The 17,617-nt window shown below is 42.4% G+C and overlaps 1 protein-coding gene across 1 annotated transcript in view; it reads right to left on the reverse strand.

Annotated features, from left to right (window-relative positions):
• Positions 1 to 2,119: 2,119 nt before the first annotated feature.
• TXNDC5 (thioredoxin domain containing 5 (endoplasmic reticulum)) overlaps positions 2,120 to 17,617 on the reverse strand; it is a 16,655-nt gene continuing 1,157 nt past the window's right edge. The window contains exons 2-9 of the mRNA XM_010137910.1: positions 15,865 to 15,970; positions 14,742 to 14,838; positions 12,386 to 12,501; positions 10,239 to 10,325; positions 7,849 to 7,989; positions 5,568 to 5,650; positions 2,805 to 2,934; positions 2,120 to 2,242 (exon numbers count right to left, since the gene is read on the reverse strand). Coding sequence (XP_010136212.1) covers positions 2,120 to 2,242; positions 2,805 to 2,934; positions 5,568 to 5,650; positions 7,849 to 7,989; positions 10,239 to 10,325; positions 12,386 to 12,501; positions 14,742 to 14,838; positions 15,865 to 15,970 — 883 coding nt within the window. The remainder of the gene's footprint in view (positions 2,243 to 2,804; positions 2,935 to 5,567; positions 5,651 to 7,848; positions 7,990 to 10,238; positions 10,326 to 12,385; positions 12,502 to 14,741; positions 14,839 to 15,864; positions 15,971 to 17,617) is intronic.

Here is a 17,617-nt window from a genome sequence, read left to right on the forward strand (position 1 = left end):
GGCCCTTTGTCTGGAAGGACCAGGTACTACACCCAGGCTGCTGGTCTCCTCCGGAAACCTGTCATGACTGTGTGTGTCTTCACTTGTGCCAAAGCAAATGGTTCCATTTTCTTCTCAGCTGAGGCCTGACCCTGCAAGCAGGCATACATTGACTTGACCACACCCTGCCTTAGACACGCCAAGGTGAACGCAGGCCCTGGCTGGTCCTTCCCAGTCACGCTTTGACTGACTGGGCACTATAACTTGATACACTTGTTCTTCAGCAGCTCCCTCCCACTCACCCGGCAGAGCTGCCTCACCTGCTACCCCCTGCCGAGGAAGGAAGTGGGAACACTTCTGCAGCTGTAAGTCAGACGCAGAAGCTTAAGGGCTGTTTGTTCTCTAGCTGAAGAGAATCTCAACACCACAGGCAAGGCTTTGGCCAACCTTCCCCCTTCACCTCATGCGCTCACCAACTGGTATAATGCAGACAGGCACCGCACAGCCGTGGTTTGTCTAGCAGAAGCTAATAGCAAATTGTTTTGATCAATATTAAACTTGTATTAAATGCACTTACCTCTACTTCTTGCATTTAAAAGGCTTCTTGTAAATACAAGCTATAATTTATTGCACTTGTCACTGTATATTCCTTGTGCTGTACCAGTTATAGAAAGACTGCTTTTTAAAAAAGTTTTTATTTAGAAAAATCTCAGTGTAAACAATTGTACCACTTTGATTTTATACAAGAAACTCATGAGATTGTGCTTCACTAGAAAGTTGTTAAAAACTGGTAATAAAGGCTTCCTGTAAGGCAGAAGTGTATACATTGATCTCATACCTCTGCCCGTACAACACTTAGCTCTCACTGTGGCTTCTTCACCTCTGCCCATTTTTAGATTGTACAGAATCCAAAGTTCTGGGCAGACAGAGGTCATTGCTGGTTTACCTTTAAAACAAAAACCAACAAGCAAACCCCAACCTACTCCATATGATGGACAAAAAAAATCAGCGTTTTGACAGATGAGTCAAATTAGCCTCTAGCCACACTCACTCCACGAGTTTCTGTGCACATGAGAGGGTAGAATTCACTCAGTTTTGTTTGCTGTTGTCTTTGTATCGTGACAGTCTCTGCAGCATGAACTCTTTGGCTTTCAGTTATGTCTAACACGGAACATCCCACGCACCAAATAACAGATTCACCTGATAGTTGAGGCACCGCAGGGCTCATGGTCCTGGAATTCAAACCTATCAACACTTAGTGCTGGGACAAAGGCTGAGGCTCAAGAGGAGCGAGGAACTACTTGACATGACTGTAGAACAGCTGAATGGGAAAAATTAACCACCGTACTTGTTCTCTACGTACTCTGAGCAAGGAGCTGGAAATGTCTAACTGCTCATGTAGCATTAATGGAGCAGTTATATCAGCGTTTGTTCCCCTTGGCTCTGTTTGAGCATCATCGCTCCTCGAGAGTGGGACAGAAGCAGCCTGTGAAAATCCACCTGACCTGTGGACACTGCAGCACCAGGCACAAGGTCCAGTACCATCACTTGCACTATGACTCGACCTCCCATGCTGAGAGGGTTAACAGCAAACACCCAGCTCCCAGTGACCTCGTATCTCCCCAAGGGGTGTGTGTGATTTCAGCCTGCCATGGCTCTCCACCTCCTGGCCAGCAGCTATATTAAGACGCAGGGTTTCAGTACAGTTGTAGAGGCAAAAGTGACTCCACACAGCTGCAGCTTTTACCTTTCTAGGACTGCTGGGCCATGGGTATGGATTAACCAATGCTAACCTGAAGACAGAAATACTCTACTGGTGCCCTTAAGCTGGTTTTTCTTAATCTATTTTGGTCTCAAAGGAACCCATTTACACTTCACTGTGGGAATGCGGAAATGCAGCAGTACTCCCCATATGCACAGTAAGTACTTGTTAGCTTCCCTTCACACACAGGGCAGCACGTCTTGAACATGCACACAGAGGAACGTACCAATGTTTAGTACATCCAATTTCCTAAAAACAAACTAAATGGAAAAATTCCCCCATGCCCACCCCCAAATACACTACTTGAAAACTTAGCAATGACTGGAATCCCTCAGCTACTGTACAAAGCCAGCCAGGGACGGAGCATCCAGACTTTTATTACAATTCATCCCTTGCCTGACGCAGGACAAAGCTATGCAGCGATTCAAGGTCTCTCGTTCCATTGTGTTCACTGACTTTCTTTCCACCTCGGAAAAGCAGCAGTGTAGGATAACCACGTACCTTCAAAAAACACACACACAAAAGAAACTTGTTACCAATGTCCAAGCTCCCTGGTACCCTTCATTTGCATTTACCTGACTGGAAAGCCACCCGACTCCTCAGTAGGCCATCCTAATTTAAACCCGCCCAGACCCCATAGCAGGGCATCCGCTGCCAGCCTGCACTTTCCAGACATGTGTAAGGGACTGGGATAACGCACGTTCCTGCCAGCCCTTGGAACAGCAGCTCCAGCTCCGTCTTCAGCTTCTGCCTACCAGCACCAGAAGACACTTGTCTTTTCTCGGAGCAGAACTCTGCATCACCTACCGCTGGACTGCTTTGGTGCTTTTGCACAGGGAGGCTTCTTAAGTTAGGGGCTTCTTCAGCTTTATCCAAAAACGGCTGTGACCGAGGCTGAACAAACAGTCCAGGGAAGAACCAGTGTCACTGGGTGCTGTTCTCAACTACCTCTGGTTTAGCTGATGGCAAACACAGCTGCACTGTCAGCAGGCACCCTCACATCACCGCCTCGAACACTCGGCACACACCACCATCCCGCTTGTCTTGGATCTTTCACACTTACAGAGAACCTGCTGCAGACATTACGTTCCACGGTGCAGTCTACCTCGGCAATTTTGACATCAGTCAGACCTGGAAATTGCTCTTTGGCAAGGTTCTCCCACGTTGGAGCCAAGTTCTTACAGTGACCACACCTAGAAACAACAGAGGGATTTGTTCAGCAGATGATGGATACATCTTCTCGTTTATCTCTACTGTTCCACTGCAGTAGCTTTAAGTGTAACTAGGTGCCTTTCCTGGCCCCAAAGGAGCTCTCCCTCCAGCTCCCCTACACTGTTATGTCAGTAAATGAGCTAAGAAAATGAGTGATTTTTTTGTGAATTAAGCACTGAAATAGTTTCTGGCCTTCATTAGTCTTCTCTGGAATGGTATTTGGGTGTCAGTGCATTAACGTTTCACCCTACAAATGACTATAAAGACAAGCACAGAGAATATTTAAATTAAAACCAAACACCCATGTTTTAAATAAGGTGCAAAATAGCTGTAGTACAAATTAAGTGTCAGGTAGCATTTGTCAGTTATGCTAAAGCTACGTAGCCCAAGTTTAATTAGTTAAGTGAGATTTCCATTTCCCTGTTAAATTTCTTCCAGTTCCAGCCGCCTTGACCAATGTAGCATCACCCAGTGCCGGGAACTCAATTTTAATAGCGGCACTTGTCAACACAGATTCTGTTTTTATGAAACACCACAGCTGTTTAATGCATTTTCTCATTGAAGGTCCCTGACTTTTAATCAGTACCACTGTGCTCTCAGGTAAAGCCACAATGGAATTGTGTGATAGTGAATAGCTTCACTTAGCAGATGGAAAAAAAGACACCAGGCCCTGTTCTGATTCTCATGAGATAGACAATCATTCCAGTTACATCACTAATAACACCAAAAAGCCTGTTTCTACTTATTCGCTTACATCTCTACAGTCACGTGAGAATGCAGTTCACAGAGGGCACGCAACGAACACCAGCGCTCAGAGAGAAAATGATACCGTAAAATGGCAGGAACTGTAGTAAAGTATTAATTCTGTTTATGTTTTGATCTCAGCTTAGCCAAGTTCGTAACTGGAACTTCTTACTGCCTTCAAGACAAATTCCCAAAGCACAAAGTCAGTAGAGTGGCATTCCTCATTCCGTTCCAGCCAGCCGCACCTTCACTGGGTTACTAGAACAGCCCGTCAGTGCCTCTAGGCTGGGTCAGGGCATTTACTAAAACAATGAAAGACGTCTCTCAGCAGCTCCTAGTGCAAGCCAGCGTCTATTTAACCCCCTTGTTAATACACAGTGACAGTATAAAAGCATTTCTGACCATGCACAGAAACTACTAGAGGAGGACAATTTTATACCTTACGGTGGAAGTCACAGTGACATTTATCCAAAACCAACTGACAGACAGCACGAGCAGGCAGCAGTGGAGTGTTTGCTGAGCCCTACACAAGTTAATCCACGTGGAAGAGAAACAGGTCGTTCATGTGCAGAGCACTTACACCTGCATATAAAACCCAGCTTTGGGAGCTGAAAGGAGAATCCCAAGTACACAAACACAGGAGGCGTTGCCCGAAACAGCGGCTTTCAGAATGCTGCAGCCAGCAAGCACAGCTCACTTTAAGAATGTGACTCCTTGCATCCCGAACCACCACTTCTCAGCCTGCCGCCCAGCACCAGCCATACCTGGGACAGCCAGCAGCAGCCCGTGAAAATCTCGCAAGATGAGGAGATGGTTTGAGTGCAGTATTATTAAGAAAAGTTAATTTAAAAAGGAGCATTTCTTTACCTCAAACTTTCCCCCAAAAAAGCTTCTCAGATAATGACCTCCTACAAACATTAACAAAACCTTTTTCTATTTTATAAGCTCCATTAATGGGATGCCTAGTGATGACATCAGAGGTGTGTTATCTTTCGCAGTTTAATTTTAATCTCTCCCACTACACTAGGCTTCCTTCCTTTGGCCAAGAGACCAGGCAGGGGATGAGAACAGTGGCGTGCCAGTTTCATTAAATTCAGTCCAGGCACAAATAAGATGACGTCTATCAACCGGAGAGAGAGAAATGTAAAACTTTCTTCTGGTCTCAGACAAGGAATAGTAAAAAAAAGGGGGAAATAGTTGTTCTGTGAGTTAGTAACACGACGGCCTTACCCCAGCTTGGGTCCCAGGCTCTGGTGGATACGCCAATAACAGCAGATGTCAGACAGGACATGACTTTTTTTTGTCCACCAGTGCTTTCCACTGGGTGTCTACACCGACACCACCTGCACTGGAGATTTCTACCTCGGGTCACTCCAATACCATATCACATGGAATATACTCTTACGAACTCAAGATTGAGTTCTCAAAATTGTCACTTGTGCAAATGAGTTTTCTGTCAGTTCTTTGAAGAGTAACAGCCAATTACCCACAGCTATACAGCCTGCACCAATTCCCAAGGGCTCAAAGGAGGCTTCCAAGAGAGGCTGGCTGTGGCAGGAGAGGGCCCAAAGAGCAGCATGCTCTCCTTTCTCAGCACCGGAGATACACTCCCCTCGCTCTCCAGCAGTACCTGGAGGCTGACACAGTAAAGCTGCTCTGTCACCCTTCTGCAGAGAGGCTTCCCAAGAAAGCTAAAACAGATTCAGCTTTTTCACTGTAACTCTTGCCAATGCACACATTCTTCAGTTAATTCACGTTTTGGGGCCAGACAACACATACAGAACCGCACACACCTCAAAGACCTACAGCAACTGCTGCAAGGACAGCCTAAATCAGCAACAGTCCTGGGAGACAGGTGCCAGCTTCTTACCATGGAGCATAGAATTTAATGAAGGTGATACCCCTGGCTATGGTGGCATCAAAGTCTTTTTCAGAGAGAGAGAGCACTGCAGCCTGTTCAAAAGAAAGGAAAAGAAAAAGAAAGAGTCAAAACTTTCTGTATCTACATCAGCCAAATGAGCTTTCAGCTCCCTGAAAGGGAAACTCCAACTGGAAAAGATAATAATTGTCGATATAAGCAAGAGTAGCAGCAGCAGCACACCTCACTTTTACCCCTCCGCTACTTTCCTCCCCTAGAGAGATGTAGAGAAACATGTATTTCACACTGAATCTCATCCATAATTGGAGAAACAAAACACCCCTATTTTCAGGGGATTTGCCTGTACCCAAATTTTTAGTTGTTGGGGGGGGGGGAAAAAAAAAAAAAAAAAAAAAATCGCTTTCATTTTAGTACACACCAATGTTCCAGGGAACAACCTGAGAAGAGCTGGCTTCAAGTGAGAGGGTAAGGAGGTGTTCAAGGGATGTCCTGACAGCCGCGCTTTCTCTGCGGCATCCCTGCGCTGCGTACACAGGCAAACCTGTTATCGGAGACACCTACTTCCCTGTCGAGGGGACATCACCACCTGGCATGGATGCCAGGAGAGCTTTTACTCCAGATCACACCAAGGAGCAGTGGCGTGGGAGAGATGGGCGGAGAGCACATTGCTTACAGACGGTCTCAAAAGAGAGCACAGATCTGTAACAAATGTCATTCTTTGTGTGAGACGCTCAAGGGTGGGAGGGATTAAAATCTAATATGTACATCTCATGCCTATAAAAGCCTCAAATTCAAAAGAAAGCAAAAGAAAATCAAAAGTGCAACTGATATTATTACCAATTCTATGTTAAACCTGGTAAGAGTTTATGAAGAGAAGCCAATAAACCCCTTGAAATTACCAATTTTCCAGTACCTTTAAACACTTCTGTAAAATTAAGTTCTTTCATGAACCTGCAGTGTTATTACCTTTAAAGAACTGTTTAGAAATCAGAAATTATTAAATAATTTCAATTAATTAAATGAAGAAAAAATGAGCTGTCAATACACATTCTTCTAATCTGAATTCCCTAAATGGTATCTGAAACAAATGTTCCAAACATCATATACAATCGCAGATACCAAGTCTGAAAACCCCATAAATAACATCTTCCCCCTAAATCCACACGGTAAACCAAATTTTATAGAGAAATTTTAGTATATTACTGTCAGAACAGCAATGTGAACTACATGACCACAAAAATAGCTCTGATACCAGAGAGCTCAATTTTCGGTTGGTTTCTGAAGACATCATATGCAATACCACGACGTGAGCAGTGGACCATTTCTGAACAATTTTAGCGATGTCTGGCAGGAGAGAACTCTCACGGACATAAACGTACAGCTTCTGTGAGAGGGCTGGCAAGGACTGGCACTGTAGTAACTCCAACAGCTGGTTAGGTTCTGCCAAATCTGAAGTCAGTTTAAAATACACAAAAAATCTGGAGGGGTATGAAAATCGCAAATCTGTGTTGCCTGTAGCGTTTCTTTGGTAAAAGCCCCTTGATGCGAGATGAGTAATGCTGCTGGAAAAGCCAGCTGGGAAGGTAATACTCTCCTGGTAGTAGCTGCATATAAATGGTGTTTAAGTTAATAATATTGATGGTTTTTAATTACAGAAGTTCATTCTATATCACAAAGGGAGTGTAAATCACCATCCCTTATTTTCTAGGCAGAAGTATGTTTTCCACATCTCATAAAAAAGTATTCTTGGAAACCACCCCTAATGTCTCAACCTCACCAGCTTTACATTCAGCTACAAGAAAAATGGCAGATGAAATGACAAAGTGATTAAAAAAGGAGGGGAAAATTACACAATACGGAGTACAACTATGCAAAGGGCTGAAAGTGAGGCTCACCAGTGTCCTGGCAACATTCATAACCCCTGGAGTTCCTAGGCTGCCACAGAGCACAAGGTGCCAGCAGTTTCTCAGACCAGAAAAGACCACATTTATGCCACTCAATCTAAGCAACTTATTGCAACTGTAAAAAAGGCAACAATTATTTTTTTCTTTCTCCAGTTCATCGGGTTAGTAAAAGTATCGCTAGGAATTATGGTCTAATTCCACTCAATTAATTACTAAAAAAATAACCAGGTAAGCATTTGGCACACAGCATCTAGAAATTGTCACGCTGTCAAAGAGAGAAAAAAGCACATTGAAGGCTGAAGACAGGCTGCTCAAACTCAAAGAGTTTGAATGCTTTTAACTCTGCTGCAGTGTGCAGGAGCACTTACCTCAGCATGGGCAGCTTCTGGGGGTGGCTGCAGGGTTTCGGCGGGTTCATCTGCTGGTGGCTCTTTCCCAGAGCTCTGTAGCTGGGAATCCACATATTCCTTTAAGGAATCAAAGTCCCTCTTCCCTTTGTACTGGTCACCCTACAATTACCAAATAGTTTGTGTGTATATACAGTTAATCTAGTAAATAAATAAGTACCAGAAAAAGGTAAGACTGCCAAGGGTAAGCATGTTCATAACACATGGTTAACTAGTCCTTAAACCTCTCCACGGCATTTCACTCACTCCACACCTTCAGCATTTGCTGTAGATTCTGTTCCAAAAGAGAACAACCTAGAATTTCCTTGAGGTGTTTTAGAAATGCAGAAGAAAACTTTAGAAACTTTTCCACTTCAACCTTCACCTCTAACTCTAGTCAGCTTTTTCAAGGTTTTATTTTTTTTGAACCCAAAGCTACTGCCAGGCACAGTAAAGCATCCATCGCTGTTTGGTGTGGTCTCTGTTCCATGAGAGCTCTGCTCAGCACTCTGACAGGGCTGAAAGACTTGACTTGTGTGTCACCCGACTATGCAGTCACTCCTCTGGCCCACAGGCTCATCACACATCCTCAGAAATTCAAAGAGCAAGGCAATGCTCTCCTCGTACCTCCCAAGGAACCCTCCCCAGGGTTCCTGCTGCATCTCTCCAAGAAGAACGGTGTGATGCCAGGCTACAGTTATGACAGAGGGGATGATGGTACAAGGCTGGACGGCTGAAGCAGTTCTCTCTCGTTGCTGTTATGCTGTTCAGTAAGGCAGGGAGGAGGAGAATTCCAGGAATTTCTGGTCAGATTATTGGAAGGCTGTTGGCGTTGTTTTGTGGGTTTGGGGTTTTTTTTAAACATCGTATCGGCCCATGAAGGAACATACAACTCTGGTGGCAGTGTGCCACCAGGCAATACCATACTGCCAGTCTGATGTCAACAGACATGCTTTGTTCAGACTAACAGCTGAGATTTGGCTTTCTCAGCTGCAACAGCAGTGATCTGACATTTGCTTTCACCACACTCTGCATTCAAACAACACTGAGCAACTCAAACATCAGTAATTACAAACGGTCAAACAAAACATTGATCTGGTCTGTCAAGGAAAGCCACAGACAACTTTTCTAGCTCAAGATAGTATGTTCTGGCAAGGTGTCTTGCCATCTGTAGCTATCTGAAAAATAAAGCAGGTGGAAAATCATTCTGGAGGAATAGCAGAACACTTCTTCCTCAGGCTCACGCCACACAGAGACAGAAGTTTAATTAACTGAAAACACCTCTAAGCTTGGACATGCCACTACGTTTGACTTTGGCACTCCCTCAGCTTCCAGTTCTGCTTCTGCCATGTGCCCAGCACGGCTGTTCGAGCGGCAACAAGTACTTCCTGTGTGAATCAGGCTGGTACCCAGAAATAAGAGGTGCTGCTTCACGCAAATTCCCTGGAGCGTCTGATCTTACAGGGGTGCTTACACCAAACCTCACCTGCTCGGGTATGTACTTATGGCCACTTTCTCTTCAGAGTGACAGAAAACTGCCAAAAACAACAGCCACTAAACTGGACTGAGTAGCAAAACTTACATCTCTGATACTGAAGATGTTCAAAAGGGGATGCAAGATGAATAAGACAAAAACCCCAAACCCCTCAAAACCTGGTCGGTAAGAGCTGAAAGAGGAGTCCTGGATTCTCTGCTTTTAATATCCATTTAATACACTGAATTTATATTGAAAGTGTGAAGCATCTGATAAAAACTACTAATTACAATATGTGTATTTGCTTGCTGCTGTTCATGTCTGTGGTATTTTATAAATATTTTACTTCCCCAAACTTCAGAATATTGTAATTCTTTGAATTGCTACAAGGAAAAATGTCAGCTGGGCCCACAGGACTCTCTCTCACAGTGTCATACAGAGCATTCAGATTTAAAAGAAGGAAAATCTGCATTGCTCAGACATCACTCAGTGGACAGGCACCACTTACACATGAAAACCTTCTGAAACACACTGGGAGAATTACCTACTGTTATATTTTTTCTATTCTGTGATTTTGTGTTCCATAGTAGGTAAGGTGTTAGGATAAAGTAAACCCTGAGTTCTCTCACAGAGCAGCATAACTGGAGATCCTCCTTACCGATTTATGAACATCACACCAGTTATTTGCAGAGCACAAAGAGAAAAAAAATCTCTGACTTTTATCTACGGACAAAGCACACCTCTACCAGTACCCAACTGAACCATCAGCATCTCTCCTCTCACAAGCAGACTTTCATATATGCCCGCTTGATCTTTTTTCCCCAGGATGAAAGCATAGTCCAAGTATTCAGAAAAAAAAAACAGTCTGATCTTTTGCTGAGCTCACAGACTCACTCACCTTTTCACCATTCCTAAACCAGAGGAGTGTGGGATAGCCACGAACTTGCACTTCAGAGCAGACTTCATTATGCTGGGTACAGTCAACCTACGTTTTGAAAAAAATACAAACCATTCAATGCATAAAACAAATACACAAGAAGCATCAGAGCCTCCCTTATGTTTAAAATCCTGGCAAAACACAAGCAATACCTGGCTTGGCAAAACTCGGTACCAAGTACTGTCTTCCAAACAGCAGTTTGGTTCTACAATTGGGCAGTTCCGTGTGTGTTTGATTTTATTCTTTTTAGGAGGGATCGGGGAGGGAGGTACAGAGAGAAGAATTAACAGGTACAAAGAACAATGAAGATATTACTGAATATGCCAATTAAAAAGTACTTGGTGTTCTCAGTGAATAAAATCACTGCATGGACAGCAGGATACAAGATGTATTGGCTTATCCATTTTTTAAAAGACTACTCTTAAGGATGTCAGAAGACATGTCAACAGCTGGCAAGTGAACTTTACTCCAAGGCAAGTTCCAAGTGCACAGCAAAATTCAATTCCAGTATGTCATAAACCAATCTGTAAAGTTACCAGTTTATAATTTTTCTAAAACAGAAAAAAAGATAACTTAAGCATCAGAATCTTTGCTCCACACATCACCTGGATTTTGAATTTCATATGAGGACTGCTTTGCTCCAGATCAAAGGAGATCAGTTCTCAAGCTCAAAGGCACTACTTCCCCACATGACATGAGAGCCATGGTTCAACCTTCTTAGAAACTGTTGTGTTGCTTGTCACAGACTTACGAGCTCAGTCAAATCACATCGAAGAGTTTCACAAGGTGTACAGTTACACAAAACAGACAGGCATCGAGACAAATCTGAGTGGCAACTATCAGTAACAGTAACTGCAAACATGACAGACAACTGAATAAAACTGAAATTCTGGGCATTTTTTGTTTATGTTTCTCTGGGTATCACAGAATGGTAACTTCGAGAAGATACTCAAGCTAAGTAAAGTTGTATCAGACAAGGTTCTCAAACGCTAAATCAGCAGGTGCAACAGTTACAGACAGCATCAAAGGAACAACAGCCTCCTATATTTTATTCTCAGAGGGAATCTAATTTTATAACCACCAGGTCTTAAAATTATGGATATATATGTCTTCTCCAAAGTTCCACTCTGCTGACCTGCTCTGTGTATCGACAATGTAATTGAATTAGCAGATTTTCAAAAGCATTAAAAATAAAAATTAAAAACCAAAGAAGTCAAGCTCATCAGCCCTAATAAGAGCTGAAGGTGCCATGAGGGCAAAGGCAGGAGAGATCGCTGGCATTTGTCCCTCTGTGGGACTGACAAAAAGCTGACTGTTAGGCAGCCTCTCTGATCAGTGGAACCACTCTGGAAACTTAAGGACATGGAAGTTGAGCCCAGACAGTTTTCCACCATTGGCAAATACAGAGGGATTCACATCATGAGCCCCTGGGTTAGGTATGGGTCAGCAAATAAAGCCAGTAACTGCAGTTGCCAGACCACCTCCATACCTCTGTACAGAAGTCACTCCACATACAAGTAACAAGCTCCCATGGTAAATACACCACAGAACCTGGTTATCAACCCTAAAAGAAATAGTAAAGCAGGACAACATATCAGTTTTTAAGGTGGAAGACTCCCTGAAACCTTTAGAAAGTTCTGTGAGGGTAAAGAAGACAAAAGTCCCCCAACAACCAAGAAATAAGTCACCCTAAGGAGCCCTGTAGGTCTAAAACTTACTAAGGACTCCAATGCTGTAAAGGTCAAATGAAAAGTCACTTTCCCACTCAATAAATACTGAAGTCTATCAAGTTCTGACAAAGGGGAAGTGTTAATAAAAAACAAATCTCAAATATTATTCCCTGCGTCTAAAGCATTAGACTTACTCCCTGCTCTCTGAAACACAGCTGTGTTCTAACACGTCCTTGCTTAAAACAAGGGAGTCCTCTCAACTGCAGATGTGTGAGAAGAGAACCAACCAAAATTAAAACAGACTATAGCTATAAAAGGGTTTAAGAGGTGTCAAACAAAACAATCATCACTTGCAAATCACAGCACGAAAAGCATAATCCTTGGCTGATACATTCACTGACGCAAAACACATTTTCAGACTGGGAACTCTTCACCTACCTTACCAATCTTGACAGTTTCCGAATGCTCGAAAGCTTGAGCCAGCTGTTCCCAGGTTGGGGCCAAAGCCTTGCAATGACCACACCAAGGGGCAAAGAATTTGATAAAGTGATTACCTTGTAAGTCAAAGAAAAAAAAGATATTTAACTCATTTGGAATTAATTTGGCTGCAATTAATGAATAGGTACTAATCTCAGACTGCATATTTATCGTGGTATTTCCTGAGTTAACGATAGGAAACACTGAATCAAAGGCCAGGACAGAATACTTCAGCAATTACCGTATGCAGTCCCACAGTGCTGCCAATTTCCCTGAAAATTCAAACAGCTTCACAACCACAAGCCAACGAATGAGCTATTAAAACTGGTATTTTTAACCTAACCGTTTGCTGCAGTGTCTAATTCTACCACGTCAATCACTCGCCCCATTACAGAGTAGGAAGAACCAATAAGGAACATGTATTTTTAAGAGTAAAAATGAAAGTGTTAGACTTCAACTTAAAACATCTTTTACGAAACACTGCTGCATAAAGTCTGTGAACTACCCAATTAATTTTTTTCACCATTCCATTTTCTGCAACACGCTCTGTAGTTTCATGACAACTGTTCAGAAATCACTGCCTTTAATAGATTTTAGCAGTGTTTTAGAGAGAGGAGAGTCTCTATACTATCTCCTACTAACATTTTAGAGTATAATCTCAATTGCAGAGTACCAGAATATGTAGTTTTCTTCAATTAAGATTACTACGAATTCAAGTTGCACACACGGAGGCAAGGTTCTGTTAGTAAGAAATAAAAATGACCTTAATTAAAACAAGGAAGAAATTAGACAAATCAGTTTGAAGGAAACACCAGCAACTGGAGGAAAAACTCTAACAGTTATTCATAATCCTTGGAAGGCTATAAAAGGATTTAAGCCCCTTTGGGGCTGATATTACTAGGATTCATTTCTAATTTGAGGGCTCATTCACAAAAGGGGGTCAGAGAAAAGACATCATGAAATAGCTGGGAAGCGTAAACTGCAGTGCTACTGTGCTCCAACTTGCCTGTCTGCCCACGGAAGATTGTCAAACTAACTGACATGCTTTGATTTGGTCAAATAAACTGCAAACTGAAATTCCTCATGAAAGAACAAGAACATCCAGTCAAAATCTGCTATTCAACACCACATACTCTGATGCACTCTCCGACAGGGAAAAATTAAAATTCTTTTTGCCCTAGAGCACCAAAAAGGTAAAGGGAGACTTTTTAAGAACAAAAGTCACCCTTCCAGCTGGAACGGCTAAGCCTCTGCTAAATTTAGCACTGAACTGCTTGTAACTCAAGCGAGGAGAGGACAACAACTTTACAGACAGTCATAAACCTGCTCAACCACCAGCTATGACTATGGGAACGGCTCCCCTATGAATGCCAACAGATACATACTAAAAACTACAATAAAAATACTAAAGCATTTACACATATGCTCTCTTCTCAGCCTGTGAAGTTGTTTCATGCTTAGCATCTCCCTGATGGCTTAGAGAGGAATCCATGAAGAATTTTTATGTAATTCTGTGTTAAGCCACACAGGATGGGAAATTTAAGTTAGCTGCACAAAACACTCTTTTAAACTTGAAAATATTTCTAATCTGTTAATGGCTACCTTAAGAAGCTCTAGCATCTGCCTCACTGATGGTATCACATGGGTACAGACAAGTAATTCAACCTGGCCTTTGTTTTTAGGAAAACAGAGATGGCAGGACCATCTGTTGTCACGGCAGCCCGAAGTTTGTATTTTAAGATTGTGCTCATTCTCTAAAAAACCCATCATGTGGGTGGTGAAATTTCCCATGTTACATATCACTCCTGGCATTAGCTTTAAAGCTTCCAGACAAAATATTTCTTAAAATGGCCAAACAAGTGAAGTGTTTTGCCCACATTAAATTCCGGAGGAAGAAAGCTTAACAATATCAAACACAGGGCCAGACTGGAGCAGGCCAGGGTCAGCAAGAAGGAAGCAAGTGGATTATATTTATCCAGAACAGCAGTCTGGAAAAAGGAACAAGCCAGCAGCAAGCACAAAACACAGGGAAAGAGGCAGTTTATTCAAGCAAGCCGCACTCGCTTCTCCCATGGGATTAGGGGGCTTATTTTTCCTGCCTTCTGGGCAGAGTACCATTCTCAAACTTTCTCATGGCGTGTGATACGTAATTAAACTACTGCATTTTTACAGTCTGTAGTTTCATCCTCTTTCACCAGGTATTACTGGAAAATAGAAGAGGAAAGGAAGCACTTTGAAAACTAGTATTTCTGTGGCAGATTTCCACTACTGGTGCCTCTGTAAGCAAGTTTCTCTTGCTTATGAAAAAAACACTTACCTTCTGCTATGTGCATCTTGAAATTGTCTGCTGAGAGTTCATACATTCCCTGCTTAGGTTCAGGGGCTTTTGGTGCTTCCATGTCAGATTCTGGATCCTATTCAGGAGAAAAATTAACTTTTATTTGTCTTGTATAGTAAATACACAATATTTGATTCATCACATCACTGTAGATTAACACACTTAAGACTACTTAACAGCCTCTCTACAACATCAGGCATCAGCCACATCTGCCACTGCACCGGTCTCAGTGGTCTTTGGGCTATTTCAAAATAGCCAGTGAAAAAGCTATGTTCTGCTCCCCTAATGCCAGAACGAGGGACCTCATGGCCCCCTGAAGGCAGTAACAATGGGGAAAGAGCAAACACTTTATTGGTTAAACTTGCAGCAAACCCATGGACACTTTGGCAAATCAAGTGACTACTTTCTAGATACTAGGATCAAAGCTGGAAAGAATTTTTTAAGAACCTCAAAGTACATTTCTTAAAACAGTTTAGCATTTCACATTTCATTACTAAAAATACCACGTTGGTTTAAATAGAATCATATTCTAATGTGGTTCAGCAATCGTTAAAGCTTTATTTTGATCAGAAACAGCAATCACAAATTCAATTTTAGGCAAGGCTTGGCCACTGTATGTAAGTGCTACCCCTGAGCTCAAGGGGTTTCCTAATGATGGTATTAACTCACCTAACTGATTATTTTAAATCCTTTCTTTAGGCTGCACCATTATCAAAAAACAACTGAGCTCAAGATGGCATCCATGTTTCCAGAGGCAATGAAGCCCAACGCACATGCTAAATCGCTTCTCCTATTGTAGGAACATTATGGCCTACAGGTGTCAACTGAATTGACAGAGAATTGTATCTTAAAATGTCAAAATGCTTAGCTACTGCACGATGCACTGTAGCTTTAAACACAGGAAACAAAGGGCAGGCCACCAGATGACAGTCTTCAGTCCTACCCTGACTTATATGGAAGCTGTTCCATATTGTTACTGCCACCTGACTTTTATTCTCAGGATCGGATTTCCTCTGGGAAAATGAAACTTAACCTATAGAAATGATAGATAAGCAAGTCTGCAGAAGGAAGCATTTCCTTTTCTTACTTCCTTTTCACTTACAGAGGGTTCCTCATTCAACTTCTCCAACATCCAGCTTTCCAGTGCCTGGAAGTCCCTAGGACCTTGGTATTTCAGAGGTTCTTGTCCTGGTTTAAGCAGCTTTAGGCTAAAGATCAAAATGCAGAAAAGAGTGAGGCAAAAATTTTCACACAGGGAACGTTCTTGGAAAGCCAAGAGGCTTTGCTAAGTCACAGCCATGCAGCTCAGGCTGCAGCGACATCAGCACCAGGCACCTCCCTCAACTTAAAGGGTCCTGGCTAGTACCTGGGACACTTTTCCATCCTCATGCAAGCTTTTAAAAAAGATTTTTAAAATAGCAAACATAAACACCATGTTAAAACTCAACAGAGCCTAAATTTACTTCAATCAATAAGCAAGAGCAAATGTTCATTTTAAGGTTCACCATTCATGATGCCTAGGAATCCTACTTCAGTTTACTTTGGTTTTGTTTCGTTCACCCCTTTCCATCACCAAACGGAGATTATCCAATGCGTATTTTCCCTGGAATTTCCTTCTCACGTTTTGTTCCCTAATTGCTCTTGGAATGCAAGAGTTTTCATGCGGCATTAAACTGACTACAACATGCTGACACGTGTTAACAGGACAAGGAGATAAGTGTGCTTGTAGGGATTCAGGACGCGATGATTCTAACATTTAATCATGGCTATCAGAACTTTTCCGTAATCTACCTAAAGCTTCTACTGTTAAATATTTAAGGTAAAATTAGAAATATATTTGGTGAAGGGACAATATCAACTTCTGACCTAGTCTTAGCTCTCAAACTGCAGTTTCAATTACTACTGTCACCTAGCCCTGAGCTCCCCTTTCCATGCTCTCATTTTGCACAGCTTTTTCTTGAAATGTTTTTCTCTCTCACTTCTCATTCCACGGTATGAAAAAATGAACATATGAAAGTGTTCAAAAACCACATAATGCAAATACATTCAAAAGACATCCCACTGTCTTTTCTATTTAAGGTATTCTTATCTACTTAAGGTATTCTTGAACGTTCTGTGTGATGACAGAAAGACAAATTGTTTTTGAGGGAAACAAAAAAGGCAGCAGCTTCATACTAAGAAAGAAACATAAAAAATGAAATAGAAAAACATCTAAAAATGCACCTCATGGCAATACTTTTGAATAGTAACAAGAAAAAACCAAAGGTGATAGCAGCTCGAAGTGCCAGTTATACCTTTATTTTCTTCAAAGGAGAGTAAGTTTTCTCTAGTTTAGTTGAGAGAGTACTTTGCAGCACCAAATAACACTGAGACAACTGCACTAACAACTGCAGGGACCCACTGAGCTGGTTTTACTCTCAGCGGTATGGGAAGTGGATGCAGCCTTTCCTTGGACGAGTGTTTGGAAAAGCAGTGTAGGACCAGCACATCCTGAACCTGTGACAATCCCTCTGCGCCTGAGGAAGCTGTGAAATTTCCCTTGCTGAAGGTTTTTAAAACAGGCTAGTTAAAAACTGACTCAGACAGGAAGAGAATCGGTATTATGAATTCCCCTTCATCTCCGAACTTCTGTAACTAGAAGATGACTGCCTTATTTCTACTCTTCAAGCAGAGAAAAGCGAGCACTAACTAATCCTAGATATTCAATGACCTTAAAGTGGGGGGGGGGGGGGGGAAAAAAAGCCTCTCCAGAAACTACTGTCAAGAAAATGCGTGTGAGAGAGAGAGAGCTACAGCTGCCTCGCCATCACCTGCAGACAATAAATCAGGAGGTATTTTCTTCCAGAAGGCGTATA

Source organism: Buceros rhinoceros, unplaced genomic scaffold (genome assembly GCF_000710305.1).
Source record: "Buceros rhinoceros silvestris isolate BGI_N320 unplaced genomic scaffold, ASM71030v1 scaffold10010, whole genome shotgun sequence".
In the NCBI taxonomy this organism is placed as follows: domain Eukaryota; kingdom Metazoa; phylum Chordata; class Aves; order Bucerotiformes; family Bucerotidae; genus Buceros; species Buceros rhinoceros.